Here is a 25,993-nt window from a genome sequence, read left to right on the forward strand (position 1 = left end):
CCCCTCTCCCTACCCAAACTCCTACCCCACCCCAAACCCATCCCCCCCCCCTTTATCTGCTGATCCACTTACACCCATCCCCAGACCTGAAGAAGAATTATACCCAAAACGTTGATGTCTCCACCCCCTGATGCTGCCTGGCTTGCTGTGTTCTTCTAGCCTCGTGCTTGTCTACCTTGGATTCCAGCACCTGTGTCTTATTTGTCTCTAATCTAGTTGATTCATTAATATCTGTTACACATTTTTCTCAAGGATGAATATACCTCCCCACCACCAGTTGTCTTTCATTGAAAGTAATAACAATGTAAAAAGCAGGAGAAAAGCACAGCTTTTCAAATTTCTGGAAAAGGCTATATGTATTCTTGAAACAAATATTACCTCAAAGATCAAAACCTTTCTCTGTTCATAATCAATAACATCTGAGTCTTTCACTGCTATCTGTACCACTCCCACAGTTTTGATCTCTGTTGGAGAAACAGTAAAAGCCAATGCGTTCGCTCCCTGAAGGGACAATGTGAAGCTTCCATTCATACCCTGTAAAAATAACATTGCCAACTTATGCAAGAACAACACAGATGAAACCAAATCAAAGCTCATGTTTAGACAGGAGATTTACAACATCATCACACATTTCTCCATTGGAACAATGAAACAAATGCACAATTCAACTTTGCATAAAACAGTCTCTAAAACAACTAAGTGATATACCCATCAATACAGTGTACCTCAAATTGTACCAGTTCTATATTTAATTTCACTCAAGTGCATATCCAAGAGTTATCTAAAACTTATACAACTATTAGCGTCAGGAGGTTTACAAAATATCAGAAGCACAACTAATTCTACTAATTGAATATTTCAAATATAACCTCAGGGTATACAGTGTGAGTTTTAAAAAGGTTACAAAGTATGAAAACTCTTAGAATTATGTACCTGATCAGGATCACGCGCTACTATAGTTAAATTCTCTATTGGCACTCCTGATGAGAAATGCTCAGGAATGGAAGTGTGAAATGAATTCACTTTTGAACTTTCAGCAAAATTACAAGTGCCAAGAATGCAATTATAGAACGCAGGTGTATTGTCGTTAATATCGGTCACAGTGATGGATACGCTTGTAACTGCAGAGGCAATGATTCCATTGATATCATGATGCATTTCCTTGGCCTAGAAATAAAAAATAAATGTGTTCACTTGGAAGATGGTATGTTGAATAGAAATAAAAAAAGAAAAAATTACTAACTTTTGCAGATTTCTGAGCTGTATATCAGCCACTGAAAGTCAGATTTAAAATTCTAGCCATTGTTACCATCTGAAAGCAGCTCATCACTGCATTATATTAGCAGTGTTACAACCAGAAAAAGGGAATAACAATTATAGTAATTTACCATATCCTATGAAATGCATCTTTGTTCCATAAAGTGATGCAAAACTGACATATTTATAAATAAGTTATTAATTCTATAAAATAGTGTATTTCACTAACAAAGAAAATAACATTGTCCAATGCTTCTACAGAGAAAAGAGAAGGTGACCACTGTACCAATTGCCAGAATTAAAGGAAAAACAATGAAATAATACACTGAAGTGCCAGGAGATAACTGAAAAAGAATATGTTAAAGATAGTGAACAAATTACAAAAAATGTTGCATTTAGCAGTATAATAGCAAGCTGGTAATTACAGGTAAAAATCAAACACTAAAGAATCACTTACAATTGAAAATGAGAAAGACAGGAAACATTTAGCAAATTTGTTTGAGAGACATAAGCAGCATTTGAAAGAATGCATTGACTGTCTATCTCTCATTTTCCCGTGAATATGATGCTGAATGTTTCCTTGAAATGAAACAGTCCTTCAAGTCATGGTGTTCCTAAAAGAACCATCAAACAAAGCATTCCAAGATACTGTCCAAGTCAGAATGATAAGTGACTTATTTATAGACAGCTTTGAACATTACATGTCACCACAATGTTGAAGCCTTTGTTCTTCTAGATAACCAGGTTTGGAAAGAGATATGCTGCTGAAGTAATATTGGTGACACTGTCAACAGCAAATAAAAACTGAGTTGGGATTCTTAACCATCTCACAACATTAAAAATAAAGATCTGTATATACAAAAACTTATTTGGGACCATTTTCAGCCCCAAAATCAGAACAGCATAGCAATATGGGCTCCAATCATATGCCTGAGACCATCATAAAATTGCATGTCAGTCATATTACCAAACTGTTCAGGTAGTTCATCCATTGAAGAATATCAAAACATCTCCCTTACCATAAGAGGATAAAGAAATTGGTGGTGATAGGAACGGCAGTGGTTGGATGATCCAATTGTGATTGCTAGGAGAAGGTGAAGACTCCAGATTCGGGAGATCAGAGTCAAGAGTGGAGTGCTGAAAAAGCATAGCCGGTCAGGCAGCATCCGAGGAGCAAGAATCTCAATGTTTCAGGCAAGAGCCCTTCATCTGGAATCTTCCTGATGAAGGGCTCTTGCCCGAAATGTCAATTCTCCTGTTCCTCAGATGCTGCCTGACTTACTGTGCTTTTTCAGCACCTCAACAATTATGATTGCTGTCAATTGAGAAAGCACTTCTGCTCCTCCCATTTCCACAACAATATTCAGTGGTAGATTTTTATTTGAAATTTATTTTTATTTTCATGACTGCCACAGAGATCACTGAAGGATCTTTCTTTTTTTATTGATTCATGGGATGTGGACATCACTGGCCAGACCAGTCTTTATTGCCTATCACTAATTGCCAAGAAGGTAGTTAAGAGTTAATCTTATTGCTGTAGATCTGGAGTCTCATGTAGGCTAGACTGCATAAAGATGACAGCTCTCCTTTACTGAAAGATATTAATGAAGTCGATCGTAAATCTGTTTAAATATTTAGCAAGACATGTTAATGAGAGGATTTCATACAAGTTTTAAGCGCCTCATTTACAAGGGTCCTAGCAGCTACAAAACAACCTTAAACAACCAACAAGGATGGCACAAATCAAGTGGCACTACCCATAATTGATCTTTTGTCCTATTTTCCACGAAGAAAATAGGTACAATCAGGAGCAAGTTCCCACCCACCACTCATGCCCATTAATTATCAATTAGATGCAAATAACAATCATTCTACTTTATAATCTTCTGATATCATGAGGGCATTTGGAATCCTGAAATGCTTCTGACCTTATTAGCTCCCAGCTGTAAGGAATATGTTGAAAGACAGCAATCTAAAACGATCGGAAATGGTCCTCTAAGTTTTGGATTGCTGTATTTACTGTACCAGGAGATCATATAAAATCATTTAAAATCAGAGACTTTAATTATTTTTGCTTTTATCATTAATTTTCTAATGACATATTTCAGTGAATGTGATGATATGTCAAGATACTTCAATAAAGTAAAATGTATAGGATATATATTGTTTTGCAGTAGATATTATATGTTACAACACATTGTATTTTACTTACCATAACCTGCAGTTCTACAATTGCATTAAAGTCAAGAAGTTCCTCTCGGTCAAAAGAATGAGACACAACTATCTCTCCACTTTGAGCAGTAATGTTAAATAAACCTGAAGGCTCTGAATCTATAAGTGAAAAGTAAAAGATGACACGAACAATACCAAAAACTTTTCACTACAAACAGTTTTAGATCATTCATAGAGAAATTGCGCAACAAAAGAAATGAGTGAGGATACAACATCAGGCAATCTACTTTCTTACTTAAGATAGAATATGTAATCTCATCATTAATTCCTCGGTCACCATCCACAGCTGTAATTGTAAGTACAGTTGTTCCCTGAAAAAGAAATTAAGAAACAAAAAGATATTTCTGTAGTTAGTTGAAAGCATTGTGTGAATTAGATATCAATTAACAACATTATTGTTGTTGTGTTACAATAGTCTTATCACAAAGTAGGGCTGGTCTCTCATTTGAGAGAGACAACTGGTGGTGAGTTAACCTGAGAAGCACCATACCTCAGGTGAGGGGTGATGCTGAGAAGGAGAGTCCTTCATGATAACCTCAGCAGGTGATGGGATTACCCATGCTGTGATCTTGAAGGACTCAGTCTTTCCAGTAGAGTTTGTCTATTTAACTTAGCTTCCACATTGTTGAATTATATAAGGAGTTTCTACACATTATATTGACGCAGACTTCTCCAAAATACTGTTGAATGTGATCACAGAAAAATATTCTCATGTCTCACTCAATTCCATGCTAGAAACCAAAGACTACTGTTCCAGGAGTTGTCGCAAAAGTCAGTAACTTTATAAAAGGGCCCAAAATTCCTCAATGTACCTTTCTTTTAAGACCCAGTTGACACACAGCACAGGCCAATTTTCTGAACATAACAAGAATTACTAGTTATTATAAATAAATAGATAACAGCTACAGGTAAATAACAATGAACTGTTGACATGTAACTCTATCAGATAAAATTCTAACTCCTATAAACCCATCTGTGCCCCACCACCACCCCGCCACACACACACACACATGCACACATACAGAGAAACACAAACTAAATTGGCATTATTAATGAAGAGGAAAACTAAGAGGGCAGTTCAATAGCCCCTGTCCACATGTTTCACTGAGATGATCATTTTGGATTGTTAGAACATGCTACTCCTCAATCTTCTTCTACAGGTACTTTCACTTGCTTGCAGGAGGCACAGAGCAACTGGTCCGTAGTTTATAAAGTCTCTGACTAATTGGTTAAAAACAACAGCTTAAGAAACTGACAAAAGAAAATAAATTGACTTCCTTCAGGGGATAGGTATTTTTTCACTGCAGAATTAAGGTCACCACCTCTCCTGAAAGTCTAAAGGCTTCTGGCTATAACGTTTACACCCAAAGGCTAACCAGCTATCTCGAAGTTACATCACATTTATTGGTAGGTAGAAGGCCTTTGGCATTAACAACAGGTTCAAAGACCAATTACCTACTTGATGCCTGTTGAATCTTACTTTGTGCACACTCCCTGATGTTAGTTCAACTACAACTAAAATTCCACCATTGGTTGGGCAAAAAAAAATTTAAATAGAATTTCCAATAATTGTTGGTAACTTGCTTTCTAAAAGTGCAGCAATCCCTTCTACAATTTTTGGTTTTAAAAGAGTCCTTTTTCTTTAATTAATCCACAAGCAAAAGTACAGAAAAATAAAAGGATACCGTCGTTACATGCCTCCACCCTTATAAGATGAAAGGGCATTTTAGAAATGCATTTCATCACAATACGGGATACACAAACAACAAAGCATAAGACTTACATCCATTCATCCTTCATCACCACTCACACAACATGTTACATGTGGGACAATGTATCTGTAATTACATTATCTTTTTCAATAATGTAAATAACCTTTATATTAAATGGCTGAAACAAAAGACTCCATTTAAATAGTCTCAAATTTCAAATTTTCAACTTTTCAATGACGGCCAGTGGTTAATAACCAATGTAAATCAATATTTCTCAGTTACTACATCAGACATTGAATTCAAAGTGTGAAGAACCAGCAATAATCCACCTGGATTAATCCACCGGTAATAAAGCCTGGACTCAGTAACACGTGGACTATGCCAAATCTTTCATGGGCTCAATGTTCTTAGTCGTTGTGAATGTCCACACAAAATGGCTGGACGCACGTAGAGTTCAATCTTCAAACACAGGAACGATGATAGAAAAACTGCATGTATCCTCAGCAATACATGAACTCCTTGAAGTGCTGGTCATGCATAACAGGCCATCTTTTGCTAGCAGGGAGTTTGAGTATTTCCTAAAGTTGAATGGTAATTGATGTATAAGGTCAGCTCCATATCATTCATCATCTAATGGTCTGGCAGAAAGAGTAGTCCAAACTTTGAAGGCAGGCTTAAAGAAACAGTTGACGAGATACCAAACCGTCCCAGTTCCAATTTAATCATAGGACCACCCCTCATGCACCTACAAGGATAGCGCAAGCAGAGTTACTAATGGGGAGAAGATTCCACACCAGGTTAAATCTGAACTTCCTAGACCTTGGGGGAGGGGTGAAATGGCATGATGAGTGACAATGTTAGACACAATACTCCACTAAGCAACAGAGACTGTTTATTTTAGGGGATGATGTTTAGTGTAGGAACCATGGGAATAGTCCTGCATGGCTATAAGATCTTTTAGCATTTAATTTTATTTACATTTAAAACTAAATTGAACACAACATTCCCATAACTTGAAAAATACAACATCTAATTAGAGGAAAGAAGGATTCTTACCCAGCAGTTAACTGTCTTTCTGTACTGTTTAAGAGCCAACAGGAGCAGAAATGATTCAGTCTAGTTCTTAATGGAAACCTATTTTCCTCCTTGTGGTCTGTCTTTGCACAATCTGATGTCTGCCAGTTGTACCATCCTTCCTAAAGTTTTTGAAGCATTATTTCCTCCTTGACCTTCCACCCACAATCAATTTCCCTTGATTTTTGCTTCATAATCACCCTTCAGCCTTCTACCCACAATTCTCCACACAACCCTCCACCGGCAATTTCCACCATGATCCTACATCCATGGTACAGCACCCTAAACCTCCGTTCCCAAATGTTTTTCCATTGTCCCTACCCCAATCCCCACATCCTACTTTTCTTCCATGATATCCCTGCCAATACTTTCTGCTCCCTGGTTGCACTGGCCTTCTGGCTGAATAGCTAACTAAACTCTTAATCTGGCTGGCTGCCTGCCTGCAGAAATGGGAGAAAAGTAATTGGTTGAGGTTCCAGCTGTTAAATTAGTCAGAAACTCTGTGTTACCCACATACTCAAATTTCCTGGCTACTTCTATCCTTCCCATGTAAATATTGGGGCCATCATTTCCAGAGATGTCTTTTGAAAATATACCTCCTTCAAGGGGGATTGTGGTTTGGAGTTTAAAAATAGGAAAGTCTTGTTACAATTGTACAGGGTGTTTGTGAAGCCACATGTGGAGTACTTTGTGCAGTTTTGGTCCCCATGTCTAAGAAAGAATGTATTGACATTGCAAGCTGATCCCTGAGACTAACAGGCTGACCTAGCAAGAGCAACTATACACGTTAGGCCTTTATTCTTTGGAGTTTAACAGAATGAGGGATGATCTTACTGAAACATACACAAGATTTTTGACAAGGCTTGACAGAATAGCCATTAAGAAGGTGTTTCTAATGAGTGGGGAAATCTCAAACTAGAGATACAGTCATAGAATTAGGCGATATTCAAAGAATCCATTCTCTGAGAAGGTAGTGAATATCAAGAATTCTCTACTCCAGCGAGCTATGATGGCAAGATCACTGAAAGTATTTAAAGAGGCAGAAGGTAGATTTTTATATCATCGTGAATTTGAGAGCTATGATGAGCTGGCACGAAAGAGGAGTTATGGTTCGGGGCAGATGAACCATGACCTTTATTGAATAGCAGATCGGGCTTCAGCAGACAAATGTCCTAGTCTTGATCATATTAATTATATTTTTACTTCAAGTACAAGCTTAATCCTCTAGTTCTAGTGTTCTGGACAATATGAAGTAGTTTCTCATACATACCACTTTAGAATTCTCAGGCACTGTCGTTTCATAAGGCGTGTTCAAAAATATAGGAGCCAAGTCAGGAACATCTTTTACGTTGATAATTGCAAACGTAGAAGCATTTTGAATGACAAATGCTCCATTGTACAGTCCACCACGATCCTATCAAACAAGAAGTAAATTATTCGTAGCTCAAATTAGAAGAGGACAGAGGATATTTGAGCAAAATAATTTCAACCTACTGAAGCCTTGATCTGTAACTGATAAAATGTGCTTTTCCCTGTGTAATTCAGAGTACCATTCAAAATAACGTCTCCATCTTGTTGAATTTCAAAGAGATAAGGGGCATCTGGGAGTACCTGGAACAGAGTAAGAAACAGAGTTTATTCAGCATTCTGAAGAATATGAAGTGATTTATGAGTTATTGCAACATGACACAATCAATTGTGGAACCAGTCATATAACACAACAGAAGAAAGGTCCTGAGTCCAGAGTTGGCCCAATGTATGGTGTTCTGTTTACACACTAGCGAAGGTACTGGTAATGAAAATTATTGCACATTATGAAAAGTTTAAAAATAGAGTTTAAGAGAAAATAATCACAGACCAGAGACACATCCAATATTTAACTATTACATTCCATAATGATATTCAAATTGAGTGAGGTGAATCTGTTGCTATATCACTACAAGTTTACAGCCTCATCCTCTAATTTAGATACTTCTTTTTGGTTGTTAATAAAGTTGATGGATTTGTTTTTTTTAATAAATCTGCTATTCAATGAGATGTTCATAATGGGATATTTCCCCTAATTACAGCTTTGATATTCCCAGTTGAGGTATAATATGGTCAGAAGTCACACAACACCTGATCATGGTTTATTTGAAGTCACAAACTTTCAGAGCGCTGCTCCTTCAACAGGTGACAAAAGCTTCTGATCTCAAGTAAACCTGTTGGACAATAACCTGGTGTCGTGTGACTTCTGACTTCGTCCACCCCAGTCCAAAACCAGCACCTCCACATCACAGGTATAACATGGCCACACACGAAGCATACAATATTTATTGATTTGGAATGCCTTCACAAACTTAATAAGGATAAATTATTTATGCAATTGGATGGCCTCCTTTGCCTTTCAGCTTTTCTTTCTCTCATTCTGAAACAAAGATTGAACATTGATTCCTGATGAAGGGCTTTTGCCCGAAACGTCGATTTCGCTGCTCGTTGGATGCTGCCTGAACTGCTGTGCTCTTCCAGCACCACTAATCCAGAATTTGGTTTCCAGCATCTGCAGTTATTGTTTTTACCTCATTTATTTTAGCAGCTGAGGGCCCAGTTCTTCCCAAGCTAAAGTCTGCTCATGTCCAACAGCAGTTCGCTCATGCTGACTATCATTCTGTGGTATTTTTAATCGGACATCTTATCACAAACTCGAGATGTCTTAAACAATATATAATATAAATTTCATTAGATCTACCGGAATTGCTCATATTTCACAGAATTAATACTTACTTCCATAATCTGATACCGTACTGTTCCAGCAGCTCCTTGATCTTTATCCTCTGTTACAACAGTAAATAATACTGCCCCTTCAGTTTCATTCTGTCCAACAAGAAGATGCAGAATTACTTATTCCATGAAATGACAATTAAGAGACAGTCTGACACATTATAAATTTAGCTAGCTAGTCACACATTTCTATAAAGAATTGAATCAATTTTCAACCTTCTAATTTCTGACTTTATATCATTTTTATGATGACAAACGTAAATACCATTGCATTGCATTCAAAGCTTGGTGAGCAGTTGGCCCAATGACTGAAACAACTCAGAAAGTGGGTGTCTTGTTGCAGGGAGGTCAACAACTACCAAGGATACCATTTTAGAGGAATTAGTGCCCCATTGTCTTAAACTGGACTCACAAGGCACGGTGTAAAATGTAACCAACTATTACTGTCAGTATTACTTACAAGCAAACAAAACTGATGGTCAAGAAAAGACAAACTGATCTATGAAGACAGCCTTAATCCAAGATTTACTTGCTCCATTCCCTTTCTCATCAAATGCAAATGTCACAGTCATATTTACTTTGTGGGATGGCACCCTTCCCCAACTACAATGAAAGTATCCCTGAAATCTGATTACAACCAAGCTCCAACCTGAACATACAGCATTTGTTCCGTTCATGCATTATCAGTTCTGTCCAGCAGTTTGAGGCTGCCAGTGACAAAATACCAATATAAATGAGATGAATGTTTTATTAGAGTTATCTCTGAAAATTAATATCAAGTTGGTGAGAAATAATTTGCTGTAGCAATACTTGATTGGGTTGTGTTGGTGGCCAAAACTTCACTTACTATTATAGTACATGAAGACTACATAAAGCAGAGTTGACAAAGCATTTTGGCTTTTCTTATTTTTGTATTTGAAGAACTTTAAGTTTGAGATTCTATAACCAAGTGAAGAGACTTTAGCTTTGCTCAATATTTAACTTTAATAAACTTACACCACAGTTTATGAACTGACAAAACTTGACAAAATTAGTAACCTAATATTAGGAAGAAGAATACAGCTGTATTCCAACATTCAATTTAGATCATGGCTGACCTGCAGCTCAACTGGATTTTCCTGCCTTTGCTCTATATCCCTTGGCATCCTTAACTAAGACAAATTTAATGATCTCCTCAATGCTCCAATATCAAAAGTTGAAAATAAATTGTGTGTCAATTCAGCAAGTCAATTATAGTAAAAGATGTTCCATGGACAGGTGTAAACTCACATTCAGGTTTGTGGGAAATGATGATTCACCCATGAATGGCACTTGTCCACTCATGATAATTAAATGAGCAAATCCTGAAAATGAAATAGTTTGTTTAAGCATGATCTTCCCCTCCTACAGTAGTCAAACCTGTGGTTTCTTAAAGTAGGATTTGACTGAACGAACTAAATAAAATATCTGTAATACAAAACTTCAAAAAGTATAAAATCACATTCATAAATTATAAAAATAAAGAGATAAAGTTCAGAATAACAGTTTTTCCATGATATTATAATAAAGGAGGAAAAAGGAATTTTTAAAAACTCCCCTCAACCACCCTAGGAATCCCAGGCCAGACCCACCACAGTGCCAAAGAAATTGCTGCATGGAATCACAGACTGACTGAAGCCACTACAAGTAGACCTAGATTGATGCTGGTGAACTTAATACTGAAATATTCGTATTTATTTAATTTCACTTACTTGGGCTGGATTGAAACCAATTTTCAATGGTAATAGAACCATTCTGTTACTGTCTATTTCATCACACAGTACTTCAAATAGAGTCATAGAGATTTACATCACAGAAACAGACCTTTCGGTCCAATTCATCCGTGCCTAATCTAGTCCCATTTGCCAACACTTGGCCCATGTCCCTCGAAACTCTTCCATTTCATGTACCATTCCAGATGCCTTATAAATGTTGTAATTATACTGTCCTCTACCACTTCCTCTGCCAGCTCATGCCATACACGCACTATCTTCTGTGTGAAAAAGTTGCCCTTAGGTGCTTTTTAAATTTTTCCCTTCTCATCCTCGAGATCTGGATTCCCCCAACCCAGGGAAAAGATTTTGTCTCTTTACCCTATCCATGTCCCTCATGATTTTGTAAACATCTATAAGGTCATACCTCAGCCTCTGACATTCCAGGTAAAAGAGCCGCAGCCTGTTCAGCCTCTCCCTATTGTTCAAATCCTCCAGCACTGGCAACATCCTTGTAAATCTTTTCTGAACCTTTTCTAGTTTCTAAACATCCTTCCAATAGGAGGGATATCAGAATTGCACACAGTATTCCAAACGTGGCCTAACTAATGTCCTGTTGCATGATAAAAACTGAAAATGACTCACCTCATAAACAGATACGTGATATGGAACATTTAGAAATATGGGTGCATTATCATTGGCATCTTCAAGAACGATTATTTGTGACTGGAGATCAAACCAAGAAATAAATTTTTTTAATGACAAAATTGATTATAAAACTTCACATTCACTTCACATTGAGAGTGAGAAATTAAACATAACTGAGGCACTGACAGAGACTTTCAGTAAATGTGTTACATTTGGCTTCAAAATAAAAGATGCATAATACATCCAAGAACAGTAGAAAAGCAGAAACCAAAGAACACAAGGAACTTAAAATAATCATAACCATTTACAAAAACTAACAAGATTAAAAACTGATTAAAGCCTTTCCTGGATGTGTCAACCTACATCCTAATGGCTAAGAGAGAGTGAATATATTATTTGTAATCTCCCAAAAATCCCTAGAGTTGGTAAAGTCGCAGCGGATTGGAAAACTGTAAAGGTACTATAGTAGAAAACCAGGAATTGGAATACACAGCAAGCCAGGCAGCATCAGGAGGTGGAGAAGTCAACATTTCAGGTCAAGACCCTTCCTCAGGATTGGGGAGCGGGAAGGGAGCTCAGAAATAAAGAGGGAGGGGTAGGCCTGGGGGAAACACAAAGATACTATCTCTGATTCAAGAAAGGAGAGAGATGTCAACAGAAAACTACAGGCCCATTAATCTAATATTTGCTAATCAGAAATTGCCAGAATATATTATTAAGGAGATAACAGAAGGACCTTTAGAGAATCATAAATCACCCAGACGTAGTCAACATGGTTTAGTGAAAGAAAATCCTGTTTAACAAATGTAACATTAATATTAATGTTCTTTGAGAATATAACTATTAGGGTAACTAAAAGGGCAACAGGAGATTATCTGAATTTCCAGAAGACAGCAATAAGGCTTTTTAGAAGGTTACTGCACAAGATAAGACTTTATATTATTGTGGATCACATTCCCATGTGTACAAAATGACTATCTAATAGGAAACAGAGAACTGGGATAATTGGATTATTTTCAGGTGACAAACTTTAAAGAGTGACATGCCAAAGAGATAAGTAATTATTGCAAGTGTATAATGAATTGGATGAAGGGACTGTATTGGAACCAAATTTTGTGAAGGCGCAAAGGTAGGTGAGAAAGCGCATTGTTCATAGAATACAAAGAGTCTGCAAAGGGATATAGATAGATCAAATGTGTGGATAAAATTTGGTGTGTGTTGTACAATGTGGAAAAAACTAAGGTTGTCCACTATGGGAGAGAAATAGAAAACTGGAATTGTATTTTATTGGAGAAATACAGTAGAATGCTTCAGTACAGAGGGATCTGGATGCCCTTATATATGAATCCCAGAAAGATATCATGTAGGTATAATAAATCATTGCAAACAGAATGACAGGAATGTGATATGAAAGTCGGATCTTTTTCTACAACCGTGCTGTACATTGGTCTCTTTACTTACAGAGGATAAAGGGTTTGTCTTAAGAGTAATAGAGCTATACAACATGGAAAACAGACACTTTGATCCAACTTGTCCATGTTGACCAAGTTTCCCAAACTAAACTAGTCTCACTTGCTTGTGTTTGGCCCACATCCCTCAAAACCTTTCCTCTTCATATACCTATCCAACGTATTTAAATGTTGTAACTGTTTCTGCATCCATCACTTCCTCTGGCAGTTTATTGACATACAACCATCCTGGGTGTGAAAACATTGCCGCTGTGGTCACTTTTAAATCTTTCTCCTCTCACTTTAAAAATAAACCCCTGGTTTTGAAATCCCCCACCCTAGGGAAAAGACTTTTGCAATTCACCTTATCTATGACCCTCATGATTTATAAACCTCTATAAGGATTATCCATTGGCATTTAGAACAGTGAGTTGTTCTTACTGAAATGTGAAAGATTTTGATGTGCCTGACAGATTCAATCAAAGGGTCCCAACAATGGGCCACATGCATTCTGGTCATTTGGGATCACAAGTTCAGAGACAGCAATGGTCACTGTCGAGGAGAAGTTTGAACACGCGCAGCAGCAGGGTGAAGTCTGCTTCTTCGCTGCCATTATTAGACTGATGTGTGGACTCTCTAACTTCACATAATGTTGATCTTGTTAATGTTGATCTTGCCTCGCACACATCCTGTGTGGAGTAACCTGTATGTCTTACTCTGTCACAGCTTTTTTCACCCGATAATCTGTATGTCCTTGCTTTCTGTGATCTGCCTGCACTGCTCACAAACAAAGCTTTTCACTGTACTTAGGTTCGCATGACAATAAATCAAATCAAATCAGATTCTGACTTTTCTTTTGACCTAAGCAGTATGTTCAATGGGACAACTTTTCACAGCTCTGATTGATTGTTCTTTCAATGTCTTGATTGGCTGTTCCATGCAGCATTCCAATTGGCTAATCAAGGACTTCCTTGGATGCACTCAGTATGGAGGAGGCATTTTGAATGTGGTATAACAAATGATGTGACAGTCCTGATATCTAGGCTGAGGCTCTATTATACATTTATGCATGGTTCAACATCTCTGAATAGCATCAGAGTCTTCAAGCTCATTCTGGACAAAAAGACCTGCTCTTGCCCATCAACTCCCTCCCCATTCTCCCCCAAACTCCAGCTTTCCTCTTGCCACCATCTCCACCCACCAACTGTTCAATTAACAATTTCTTTCCTCGCCCCACCCCTTCATTCATTCCAATTACTAACATTCAAATGGGGTCATAGTGGGAAAAGTTTGGGATGAAATGGAATAGATGGTAAAAGAACAATCCCCCTGGTGAGTTAATCTAGAATTAGGGGAAAATTTTCAAAACTCAGGGATTGCCTACTTCAGACAGCGTTAAGGAAGAATTTCTTCTTGAAGAGCAATGTTAGCCTTTGGAATTCTCACCCATCGAAAACATTGGGTATGAGGTCATTATATATATTCAGGACTGAATTATGCAGATTTTTGATCACCAAGGGAGTCAAATGTGTAGGGCCATGCAGGAAAATGAAGTTATGGCCACATTAAGTTAAATATAACCTTTTAAATGATGGAGCAGTCTCAGTGGGTTGAATAGCCTATTCCTGCTCATATTTCAGATGATCTTATTCATAACATTAGTCCTTTTAACTTATTCTCTCAGTTCAATTTTTCAACAAATTTAATCACTTTTTCCTGAAATAACTATAACAAAACTCACCAATGGGCTTTCTCCTCCTTGGGTACGAGCATAAATAGTAACACGCAAAGTAGCTGTAACCTAGTATTAGGTATTGAAGATGACAAGTTAACTCGAGCACAAACTTCCAACAATATTGATGCATAAAATTAAAATGACAAACACTCTCAAAAATATTGTATGTGGATGAGTAGGAACTTCTGAAATAAACACAAAGTCTATCATTTTTATAAACATAGGACCTAATGCCTGTTCCAAGCATGAATGAAGAACACATATTATTCATCCTTATCCACTATTATGGGGAGGACTCTTCAGATCCAATGTAGCCACCAGAAATAGTGTTCATTGCTCTAACTGCACAAAGCAGAGAGACGCATCACTGCCACTACCCTTGGAATAAGGTAAATGGGGTATGGATCACTGAAGCCACTAAGCTGAATAGGATAATTGGTGAGGTGTGGATGGACCATGAAGCAAGAGCAACTACTGTAGCTGGCAGGTGCAGATCCTGGAGGGTTCCACCCACATCCTCTCTGAACCAACAAGAAGCTTACCAGTATTATCAGGAAGTCTCCCCATGCGATGGAAGATGAGAACTACTAGCAATAATGGGAAGATGCCTTTTTTTGACCATGTAAGTGGCCTAATTAACCTCTAAGGTAGGAAGACCATCTACGGCATTCCCCAGCACTGGCAAAATACCATAGCAGTGGGAAGGCAACACTACTTCTGGTTGGACCACATAGCCCCTCCTGATTCTTTTTGCTCCAAACTATCAACAACCACTTATCCTGATCTTTCTGGCCACTGAGTAATTACAACTCAGCCTATTCTTGTCCTCCATGATAGTTGTTAGAAGCAAAGGCTAGACTGTTAGGAATGCCAGCTAAATGTTCCGCTCATTGTTTCAGAGGCATTTGGATCAATGATCATTTTTTATCATCATCCCAACTGAGTTTAGCTCACTCAACCACTAACTACAGATGACCATGTTGATCCTGTGAGAATTGTTCACCTTCTAACCCACACATACACCCCTGCAGACTCTGCATTTTTATTCAATTTTTTTTAAGTTCTGCATCCTGTTAACATAATATCCTTTACCCTGTCCTTGCATGAGAGGATTGACCAACAAATCACAAGCATATAAATAACCTTAAGCATCCCGGAACCCATTGAAATGGTTTTTAAGGTGATTCAAAACAGTGAAACATTGTTCGGATTTGGAATCAGCATTCTTGTGATTTACAACTTAAATTGCATTCCTACGAAATTACCTCTCGGTCCAAGTCACGTGCAACTGTGACAATGCCAGTGTTTTCATCTAAATTGAAGAATGCTGAATCCTTTCCAGACATATAATAGGTAATTGGGTCATTATTGGGGTCAGATGCAATAATCTTATATGCTACTGCACCTGGAAAAAAAAAGAAATTAATCATTAATCATTGCTTCCTTTATTCAGGTTTGGAAAATATTCTTACATTAATCACAATGTTGTGTTTCTCAGTCTCAGTGAAAACAAGGTAGTGATAGAAATGTAACGACATAAAAAGGCTATAAACATAGGAATAGAGGAGTAGATTTCTTTACGGTGGGGAGAATGTTCAGTTCAGAAGCTGAATAATAGCTGAATCCTGATGTAAGCCCTTTCCACTTTGAGCTTCACACAACTCAGCCACCCTAAGAAAATTAACCACAAGTGAGGGGTTCAAACCTCATGGAGCACTTAGAGGAGCATAGGGGAAAGATCCATTCCAAATGCAGCAGAAAATCAATTTCTTTGTGTTCAAATTTATAAAGGAAAAATGAGCTTGAGTGCAGAGCAGAGAGTGCACTGTGATGGAGTGGGATCACTACAAATTTGGTGACCAAGTGAATTCAGTAAAGAAGGAACGGACGTGGTTTCTTTTTTTATATGTTTTTATCTTTGTTAGGCCCCAGCAAATCCCACAGTTGAAGAGCAGCACATGAGGACTATGTATTTTTTTCAAATCAAACACTGATAGCACAAGAGTACAGTAAATTTATCAATCTCCAATCTTCATTTTTTAATCAATATTGTAAAAATTACCTTAAATTATGGCACAGCAGCTTGGTCAGTCAGCATACTCATCATTTGGAATATGAGGAAATGTGAACATTTCATGTGACATAGGTGAACACATGCAGAAAATGTTACACTGCATGTATGTGATGCTCAGATATAAAAAATAAGATTGCAGAGTTACTGGCTTAGGTTGCCAAGTGGAATTAGGTTCAGAATGACGATGAAAAGGACTGTAGAGAAAGACTAAGTAACTAGGCGAGAGTCACCCTCCATGGGTCAGGAAGAGTTGGCTGGGAAAACTGTAGCTGAACAATGGGCTACTTTCAAAATGAATATAATTTGGACAAGTGAAAATATATTCCATCAAAAGAGAAAGACGAGGCAAAAAAAGCCTAGAATTTTCTGGATGGGAAGGGCTACTGAAGCAAGAAAACACCACCTCAAAATGTTGAGCTGACAAAGCCACCTCAAGACAGCACTTTGCAAATAAATCAGTCTGAGATGAGAAATTGATACAACTAAGTTTGATCACTGTTCCCAAAGTGGTCCCAATTAAGATAAAACTCGAGATAAATGACCACACCCTGGGCCTGAAGGTAGACACTGCTGTGTCTATTGTTGGGGAGCAAAACTTTAGCAAATGCCGATGGGTATCTTGCCTTTAAACCTACGAGACACCAAGACTAGATTGGGAACATGCAGGAGAGAGTCCTTATGTGTAATTGAGATCACTGTAACCCCAGTTACGCAGGGGCAACAGACAGTCTGATTCCCTTTAATGGAGGTTCAAGGGTCAGCTTCCCAACCTTTTGGAAAGGGACTGCTTACAGAAAATTAGTCTGGATTGGCAACAGATCTCTAAAATGGATACTTGGATCTGTAACAGCCCTGGCAGGTTCCACATGCTGGTAGTTCAGAGGTTCTATTAGAGTGACCTGGGAAATTGGATTTAGGATTTATGCATCAACAGAAACATGTAAGGATGATTTTAGAAAAACTACAGCCATTTCACCAAAAATAGAATGGAAGAGAAATGGAGAAGAACAGTGAAAGACAATAAACATCAGAAGCAAATTGATAATAGCTCCCATATTTTCTTCCCAACATTTTCTACAGTGAACCTTTCTACCACTAGTCCCCATGATACATAGATCCTTTTAACAATGCTCTATGTGCTCCAACCAGGGATCCTTGGGATTAAGAAGAAAATGTAAGGAATTTACTTAATATTATAATTTTGTTCATCTAATTAATGACTTGATATTTTTCTTGTTTTGCCAATGTGGACAATTGCATCAGCAAGTTAGTTTTTTTTTTAATGTTCTCTTATGCAGCTCCTGTAAGCCTGGCTGAATGGCACATCTCAGTGCTCTGGCAAACAACAAACATTTTCAGCAACCCTAATCACTTCCGTGATCTTCCTCATAACTTGGGCAAGAGAAGGAAAGGTCTTCCAAGTAGAGAACTCTCTGCAGTTGACAGAAATCATGATGGGAACTTCATTACTCTACATTGCTGAAGCCATATCAGTAGTTGGTGACTATCAGCAAAATATTTATCTGAAAGAAAAGTCAACAACAAAAACTGTTGGGGAAAATCTTAACCCTCTAAGTAGATATAGCTAATAAATATCAACACAAAAAACTATGAGTCAGTAGATATCACAATGGGAAAGAAAGGCCTCCTCCAGATTGTGTGACTAATGGGTTCAAGATATAAAGGTGTATTGTTCTCCTACTGATGGGCTGAAGATGGAGTAAGAATTGTACTTTTGTGTAAATCCATTGTTCAGCTTCTACCTTTTTGTCCCAGAAAACTCATTATCAATGCATGGCAAACTTGGAGCTCTACTCTGTGACGAATAGACACACTGCTCCGACAAAAGAGGCATATTCAGACATGGTACATTTTCTAAAAGGCTGTAATCAGTCAAAGGGCTTCACACAAGCCTCTTCAAATCCTGATGGTATGAAGAGGAGCAACTAGCTTGGGATGGTGTGGACTGTCAGCTCAATGGCTCCTGGATTTTCAGTATTGTTTGTCAAAATCAGAGTTAATAGAAAGAGATTCTTTGAGCACCAAAAGCAGGAAAGCCCATTGGAGATTTGCTCAGGCTGTTTCAAAGGAGATGGTAGAACCAGAAACACTCATCTTCTTCAATATAGTGCTGGATGAGATTCAGTAATCTCTGAAGGAGAGATTAGTTAGGTCAAGGCGTTTTCGCCAATGCATATGCTCTCCATTCACAAGATAGCATTGTATGCCTCACATCATTTCACACTCTGATTGTCTCCATATTGTGGAAGCAGGAAATCTATTTTGCAAAGAGTAAACTCCTTATATCATCCAGAGCGATCTTTATTTAAACCCCTTCTGGCAACTCAAGATCTTCTGCAAATCTTCACGAACATTCATTTCAAGCAACATTGCACTTCCATTTCCTGTATCATACTATGGCAAGGATGATGTGTTTTTCACTGGCAAGGTAAATATATTGCCCTAATGAAACTGCCTTTGAAAAGCTACTGGTGAACCACCTTCTTCAACCACTGAACCATGTGGTGATAGTATGCACACTATACTGTGAGGGTTGGTGTCCCAGGATTTTCATTTAGGTTAGGTTCCCTACAGTGTGGAAACAGGCCCTTCAGCCCAACAAGTCCACACCGACACTCCAGAGCATAACCCACCCAGTCCCATTTCCTTCTGACTAATGCACCTATCACTATGGGCAATTTAACATGGCCAATTACCTGACTTGCACATCTTTGGACTGTGGGAGCAAACCAGAGCACCTGGAGGAAACCCATGCAGACACGGGGAGAATGTGCAAATTCCGCACAGAACAGTCGCCCAAAGTTGGAATCGAACCTGGGACCCTGGTGGTGTGGGGCAGCAGTGCCTAACCACTGAGCCACCGTGCTGCCAAAGTTATGACGAAGTCAGGATTCTGTAGTCTTTCAGTGGAATGTGCATTTGAAGATATGGCAAAGCATCTTGTCCTCCTAGATGGTGAACATTGTAGGTTTAAAAGGTGCTGTCAATGAAATTTTGACATATTGCTGTCGTGCATCTTGTGGATGGTACAAACTCTTTCCAACAGGTAGCAGTGGTGGAGAGAATGAATATTTAAGTTGATGGATAGGGTGACAATCAAGCTGGTTGTTTGGTCTTGTATGATTTCAGAGTTCCTTGAGTGCTTTCAGAGTTGCACTCAATCAGACAAGTGGAGCATATTCCATCACAGTCATTGTGTAGATGATGGAATGCTTTGGGGCAAAAGAGGTGAAATGGTGCATTAGCTTCTGACCAGTTTTATAACACTTGTATGTGTTCAGTTTGACCATCAAGTCATCGATTTACCCTATGACACATACCATTTCAAAAGCCAGGAATGCTCATAATAGATTCTCCTAATTCCTTGCTGCTTTGTTCGACATGGTGTGGAGTGCCTTGAAAGGGTGGATACTGGGACATTGTTTTCTATATTAGGGAGGCTAGGGCTAACTGATCCAAATTAAAAATAAGACATCTCCCATTCAAAACAGTACTAAGAATTTTTTTTCTCTCTTGGAGGGTTGCCAATTGTAGAATTCCCCTTCCCAGAAGGAGTAGAGGCTAGATCATTTAATTGATTTGTAATTGATAAGGAAGCCAAAGGCTTTAGTAGTAAACAGGAAAGTAGAATTAAGCCCCAAACAGATCAGCCATAATCCTACAAAAAGTTCAAGGAGTCAAATGGCCTATTCCTGTTCCTAATACACTTTTCCTTGGTGTTGTACTCAATGCGCCCTTGATACAACTCAGGATGTTTTATGCTTTACTAACCACATTCTCAACATGTCATGCTATCTTCCTTGATTTACGTACATATACTAGGAAAAAGTGAGGACTACAGATGCTGGAAATCAAAGTCACGAGTGTGGTGCTAGAAAAGCACAGCAGGTCAGGTGGCATCCAAGGAAATCCTAATGAAGGGCTTATGTCTGAAACGTCAATTCATCTGCTCCTCAGACACTGCCTGATCTGCTGTGCATTTCCAGCACCACACTCTCAACTTATATACATATACATCGCGTTGCATCTGATTCTGAATATCCTTTGGAATTGGACTGTTTATCTTTTATTGGATCTCTGTATTCTTCCCATCAAAAGCCAGTAATGCTCATAATAACTGTATTCTGTATTCTTCCCATTCAATTTGACCTGTCATTTGTTTACCCATTCCAGGAGACTTTCTATGGTTTTTGTTTTGAAGGATTAAACTATCATACTCTTTGCTCATAATTTCCAGGTTTAGTGCATCTACACATGTTGACATTGTGCCCTGTAGACTAAAATCTAGGTTATTAATGGATAGCAGGAAGAGGAGGGGGCCTAACATTAATTTTAGGGGCTTTCATTTTAAAACATTCACTTACTTTAAAAACATTCACTACTACGCAGTTTCCTATCACTTAGCCAATTTCATAATTTATTGTAAACTCAGAGAATGCTGGAGAAATTCTGTAAGTCTGGTGGGATCTGCTCAGAGAGTTAAAGTTTTGAGTCCAGTATGACTCTTCTTCAGATCTGAAAATTGTTGGAATTTTTTTTATATCCTTTTGACAAAGGCAGAAGAGGAGCCAGAGGGCAGATAGCACAGATGCCCAGTGCAGAAGACTAAGAAACTGTTAATGATGAAGAAAGAAACAAACATGTACAAAGGGTGTAAATTAAGGTGTGAAAGGGAGAGAATTGTTCCTTGTGACTAAGTACAAAGTAACCAAGATACAGCTGTGACAAGGAGGGGAATAGAGAATGTAAGAAAAATAGAGAACAGACATAAGGCAGTAATTTTCAGAAGCTATTGAAACAAAAACAGAAATTACTGAAGAACTCAGCATCTGAACAATCTGATGAAGACTTCTGGACTCAAAACCTTAACTTTGTTTTCTTCACAGATGCTGCCAGGCCTACTGAGTTTCTCCAGCAATTTGTGATTTTGTTTCAGATCTTCAGCATTCACAGTTCTTTGTTTTGTTTCTGAAGTTAATGAATTCCAATATTGAGGGTTTATATGGAAAACAAGTTGTCCCTTGAACTTGCATGGTGCTTCATTGAAACATTGCAGTAAGTCCAGGACAGAAATGTTTGTATGTCTCCTGTTATATTGTATCCTTCTGTCTTGTTGTGATTTTCTCTTTTATTCCATGAACCCCAGCTTGGTTCACAAGTCTCATCAACTCTCTCTGATACTTCACCCACTCTGGTACCTCATACATTCCTTCATCTTGAAACCAATAGTCAGACAGACCACAGGAGACTCTTCCTTTTGTAACTATTCATTTACCTATTGACATCATTTTATTTCACATGTTGACATTTACGGGTTATACCTACATAGATATTAAGATTTCACAAACAGTTTCCTTGTTAACTTTTCTGATAATATAACTTGAGCAATGAAACAAAATTAACTTTATACTCTAATTCTGGTCAGCTACAGAATTCTCAACTCTGAAAGCCTTCCCTCTTCTTGCTATTGCTCTGAAATAAAACTGATTTCTATTCATATAAATAATATGTAATGATGAACCTACCTGTTGGTGTGTCTTCAGGAACATATACAACAGACATATTGCTGGAAAATGATGGTATGGATTGGGCTGAAATTAATTTTTTAAAAACACAATTAACATTACTTCATGATATTTTTGCAGTATGTCAAAAAATGTCAAGGTATTTAACTAGTTTGCACTTGGTGATAAAAATTAGCCTGAATTTAAATTTTAATAATGACTTCAGATAACACAGTGATTGGAAGTTCATGAATGACCACTTCCAGGTTAAAATCAAGTGGCTGCAACAACTGACAAACCTAAATGCATGGTCGAAAGGACCACATGCTATGAGTCCGCCACCATTATCAGGAGCAGACAAGAGTTTTGCAAATAATTTTGTATGGCCCATGAGGCAACTTGACAATCTCAGCATGGAGCTCAGTCAGCTGGGAGATCAGCCAAGTCAAGGACTGGAGCAGGAATACAATTAGAGTTGAGGGGCGAGAGCAGCCAGCAACAGCTTGTAATTTTTACACAGAGCCGAGAGAAACATTCCTGCTCTTCTTCACTCCACATTCAAGTAGATTTTAAACATTTGTTTAGTGCTTATCCCTTTAATGCTTTAGCAACTGATCTGTCAAATCTGAAATTAGCTTTGAAGAGTAATTTGTCCAGTACAGCAACAAACATAGGCTCTGTCATTGTGCATTTAAAATAAGCCGGCACTGTTTTATAAATGGCCAGTCTGCATGCCTCAAAGCAGTATGTCAAATATGACTGAAATCATATTTATAAAGTAAGTCATGCGCAAGACCCCAGCATGTGATATTGGCCTCATGTCGGTCTGAAAAGCATTCACTGAGCATTAAATTTCTAGACAACTTCCATTGCAATTTTCTATTTGTATTATTTCCAAAAACAGTAAGGGATAAGTTGCTGTCAATTTCTGGCAACACGTCACCATTAAATTGTTCCACTGTAAATTTTCTATAAATTACCAATTCAAATTTCAGATCATACCTTTCATAATTAAGAAAAGTCCTAAAAGAAGAATACATATTATGTCACGTGATGACATCTTCTGCAAAACAAGATAAATATTACATTAATTATTTTTCATTTAATGCCCTGCAACTCTAAAAATAGTATAATCAAACACAAAATTTCAAAATTCTTTTTGAAATAAGGGCTATTTGAACAGTCTGATGACGTATTTCACTTTTTAAAAAAAATTACTTTTTCATCATGGAACCACAATGCTTATCCATTTAATGATGACCTCCCACATCAAAAGTGAACCTTTTGAAATAACATTTCTGGAATATCCACGATCTATATGTAACCATTCAATACCAGTAAGATTACTCATTGTCAAGGTATGTCCATTGACTATACTCGAAGTCAGGCTTAAAGAACTCCATCAAGACATTACAAGACAATTGCTTGGCTTTGGGAATATAGATAAAACTGCATTTACACTTGCAATAAATGTTCTCTTGGTCAACGAAAACTTTATTATGAGAAATAGAAATTTTGTTGAACTTAACAGTTCTTGTTCAACAATTCTGGAACACATGTTAAATACTTATTGAAACTTTAATGTTAAAACAATAAGCTTCTAAAATTTTATCTGCTGGAGCGACTTTCTCAGTGGTAAGAACTGTTTCCAAAAAATAGTTGAGCATTTTATTGTTTGGAATTTGACTTGTGCAAATATATATCTACAGGGCAGAGATGTTACAAAAGTATGTCATAGAGTCATAGACATATACAGAATGGAAACAAACCCTTTGGTCCAACTTGTCCATCCCAACCAGATATCCCAACCCAATCTAGTCTCACCTGCCAGCACCTGGCCCATATCCCTCCAAACCCTGCCTATTCATATACCCATCCAGATGCCTTTCAAATGTTGTAATTGTACCAGCCTCCACCACTTCCTCTGGCAGCTCATTACATACACGTACAACCCTCTGCGTGAAAAGGTTGCCCTTTAGGTCTCTTTTATATCTTTCCCTCTCACTCTAAACCTATGCCCTCTAGTTCTGGACTCCCCCACCCCAGGGAAAAGACTTTGTCTATTTATCCTATCCATGCCCTTCATGATTTTACAAACCTCTATAAGGTCACCCCTCAGCCTTCAACGGTCCAGGGAAAACAGCCCCAACCTATTCAACCTTTCCCTATAGAACAAATCCTCCAACCCTGGCAGCATTCTTGTAAATCTTTTCTGAACCCTTTCAGGTTTCACAACTTCTTTCAGATAGGAAGGAGATCAGAATTGCACACAATATTCCAACAGTGGCCTAAACAATATCCTGTACAGCCGCAACATGACACACCAACTCCTGTATTCAATACTCTGACCAATAAAGGAAAGCATACCAAACCCCTTCTTCACTATCCTATCTACCTGCAACTCTACTTTCAAAGAGCTATGAACCTGCACTCCAAGGTCTCTTTGTTCAGCAACACTCCCTAAGGTCCTTACCATTAAGTGTATAAGTCCTGCTAAGATTTGCTTTTCCAAAATGCAGCACCTCACGTTTATCTAAATTAAACTCCATCTGCCACTCCTCAGCCCATTGGCCCATCTGGTACAGATCCTGTTGTAATCTGAGGTAACCTTCTTCGCTGTCCACTACACCTCCAATTTTGGTGTCATCTGCAAACTTACTAACTATACCTCCTAGGCTCCTATCCAAAACATTTATATAAATTATGAAAAGTAGTGGACCGAGCAACGATCGTTGTGGGACTCCACTGGTCACAGGCCTCCAGTCTGAAAAACATCCCTCCACCACCACCTCTGTCTTCTACCTTTGAGCCAGTTCTGTATCCAAATGGCTAGTCCTCCCTGTATTCCATGAGATCTAACCTTGCTAATCATTCTTCCATGGGGAACCTTGTCGAATGCCTTACTGAAGTCCATATAGATTACATCTACTACTCTGCCCTCATCAATCCTCTTTGTTACTTCTTCAAAAAACTCAATCAAGTTTGTGAGACATGAGTTCCTATGTACAAAGCCGTGTTGACTATCCTTAATCAGTCCTTGCCTTTCCAAATACATGTACATCCTGTACCTCAGGATTCCCTCCAACAACTGGCCCACCACCAACGTCAGACTCACTGGTCTATCGTTCCCTGGCTTGTCCTTACCAGCTTTCTTAAACAGTGGCACCATATTAGCCAACCTCCAGTCTTCCAGCACCTCACCCAAAACTCTCGATGATACAAGTAAGAGGCCCAGCAATCACTTCCCTGGCTTCCCAGAGAGGTCTATGGTACATCTGATCAGGTCCTGGGGATTTATCCACTTTCATGCATTTCAAAACATTTAGCACTTTCTTCTGTGTAACATGGACATTTTTCAAGATGTCACCATCCATTTCCTTACATTCTATATCTTCCATGTCCTTGAGTTATTAGCTGGATATTTCTGAAGTCCTCATGGATAATACTCCAATCTCTTTAATCTTCTCAGCTCAAGTGAATATTTGGGGAACATATAAATTGTGAATCTATTTCATTTAAGGCCAAGGAAGCACACAGAGTAAAAGTTGTGATCAGATCCACAGCCTATCGTGATCAGGGACTACTACAGTGACTGAAGCTAATGAAGAGAATCAACAATGGATGCTGATCTTATGGCCAAGTAAATGGGGTGAAGATCACCAGCGACAAGCCCCAATTTGAAGAGTTTATGACAGTAACAAGGGCAACTATTGCCACCAATAATCCCTTTTCTAGGCCTTAGAGTACCAGATTAGCAAGAGTAGAAGAAGGTGCTTAATTGAACAGTAAAGTGGCATA

The 25,993-nt window shown here is 38.2% G+C and overlaps 1 protein-coding gene across 1 annotated transcript in view; it reads right to left on the reverse strand.

Annotated features, from left to right (window-relative positions):
- The window catches only part of cdhr2 (cadherin related family member 2), a 132,627-nt gene that overhangs the window by 73,997 nt on the left and 32,637 nt on the right, over nt 1–25,993 (reverse strand). The window contains exons 2-13 of the mRNA XM_072590895.1: nt 23,198–23,258; nt 22,217–22,282; nt 15,862–16,001; nt 14,603–14,662; nt 11,411–11,491; nt 9,039–9,128; nt 7,770–7,886; nt 7,546–7,689; nt 3,725–3,800; nt 3,470–3,588; nt 934–1,167; nt 379–534 (exon numbers count right to left, since the gene is read on the reverse strand). Coding sequence (XP_072446996.1) covers nt 379–534; nt 934–1,167; nt 3,470–3,588; nt 3,725–3,800; nt 7,546–7,689; nt 7,770–7,886; nt 9,039–9,128; nt 11,411–11,491; nt 14,603–14,662; nt 15,862–16,001; nt 22,217–22,282; nt 23,198–23,255 — 1,341 coding nt within the window. The 5' untranslated portion in view covers nt 23,256–23,258. The remainder of the gene's footprint in view (nt 1–378; nt 535–933; nt 1,168–3,469; nt 3,589–3,724; nt 3,801–7,545; nt 7,690–7,769; nt 7,887–9,038; nt 9,129–11,410; nt 11,492–14,602; nt 14,663–15,861; nt 16,002–22,216; nt 22,283–23,197; nt 23,259–25,993) is intronic.

Source organism: Chiloscyllium punctatum, chromosome 20, assembly GCF_047496795.1.
Source record: "Chiloscyllium punctatum isolate Juve2018m chromosome 20, sChiPun1.3, whole genome shotgun sequence".
In the NCBI taxonomy this organism is placed as follows: Eukaryota; Metazoa; Chordata; class Chondrichthyes; order Orectolobiformes; family Hemiscylliidae; genus Chiloscyllium; species Chiloscyllium punctatum.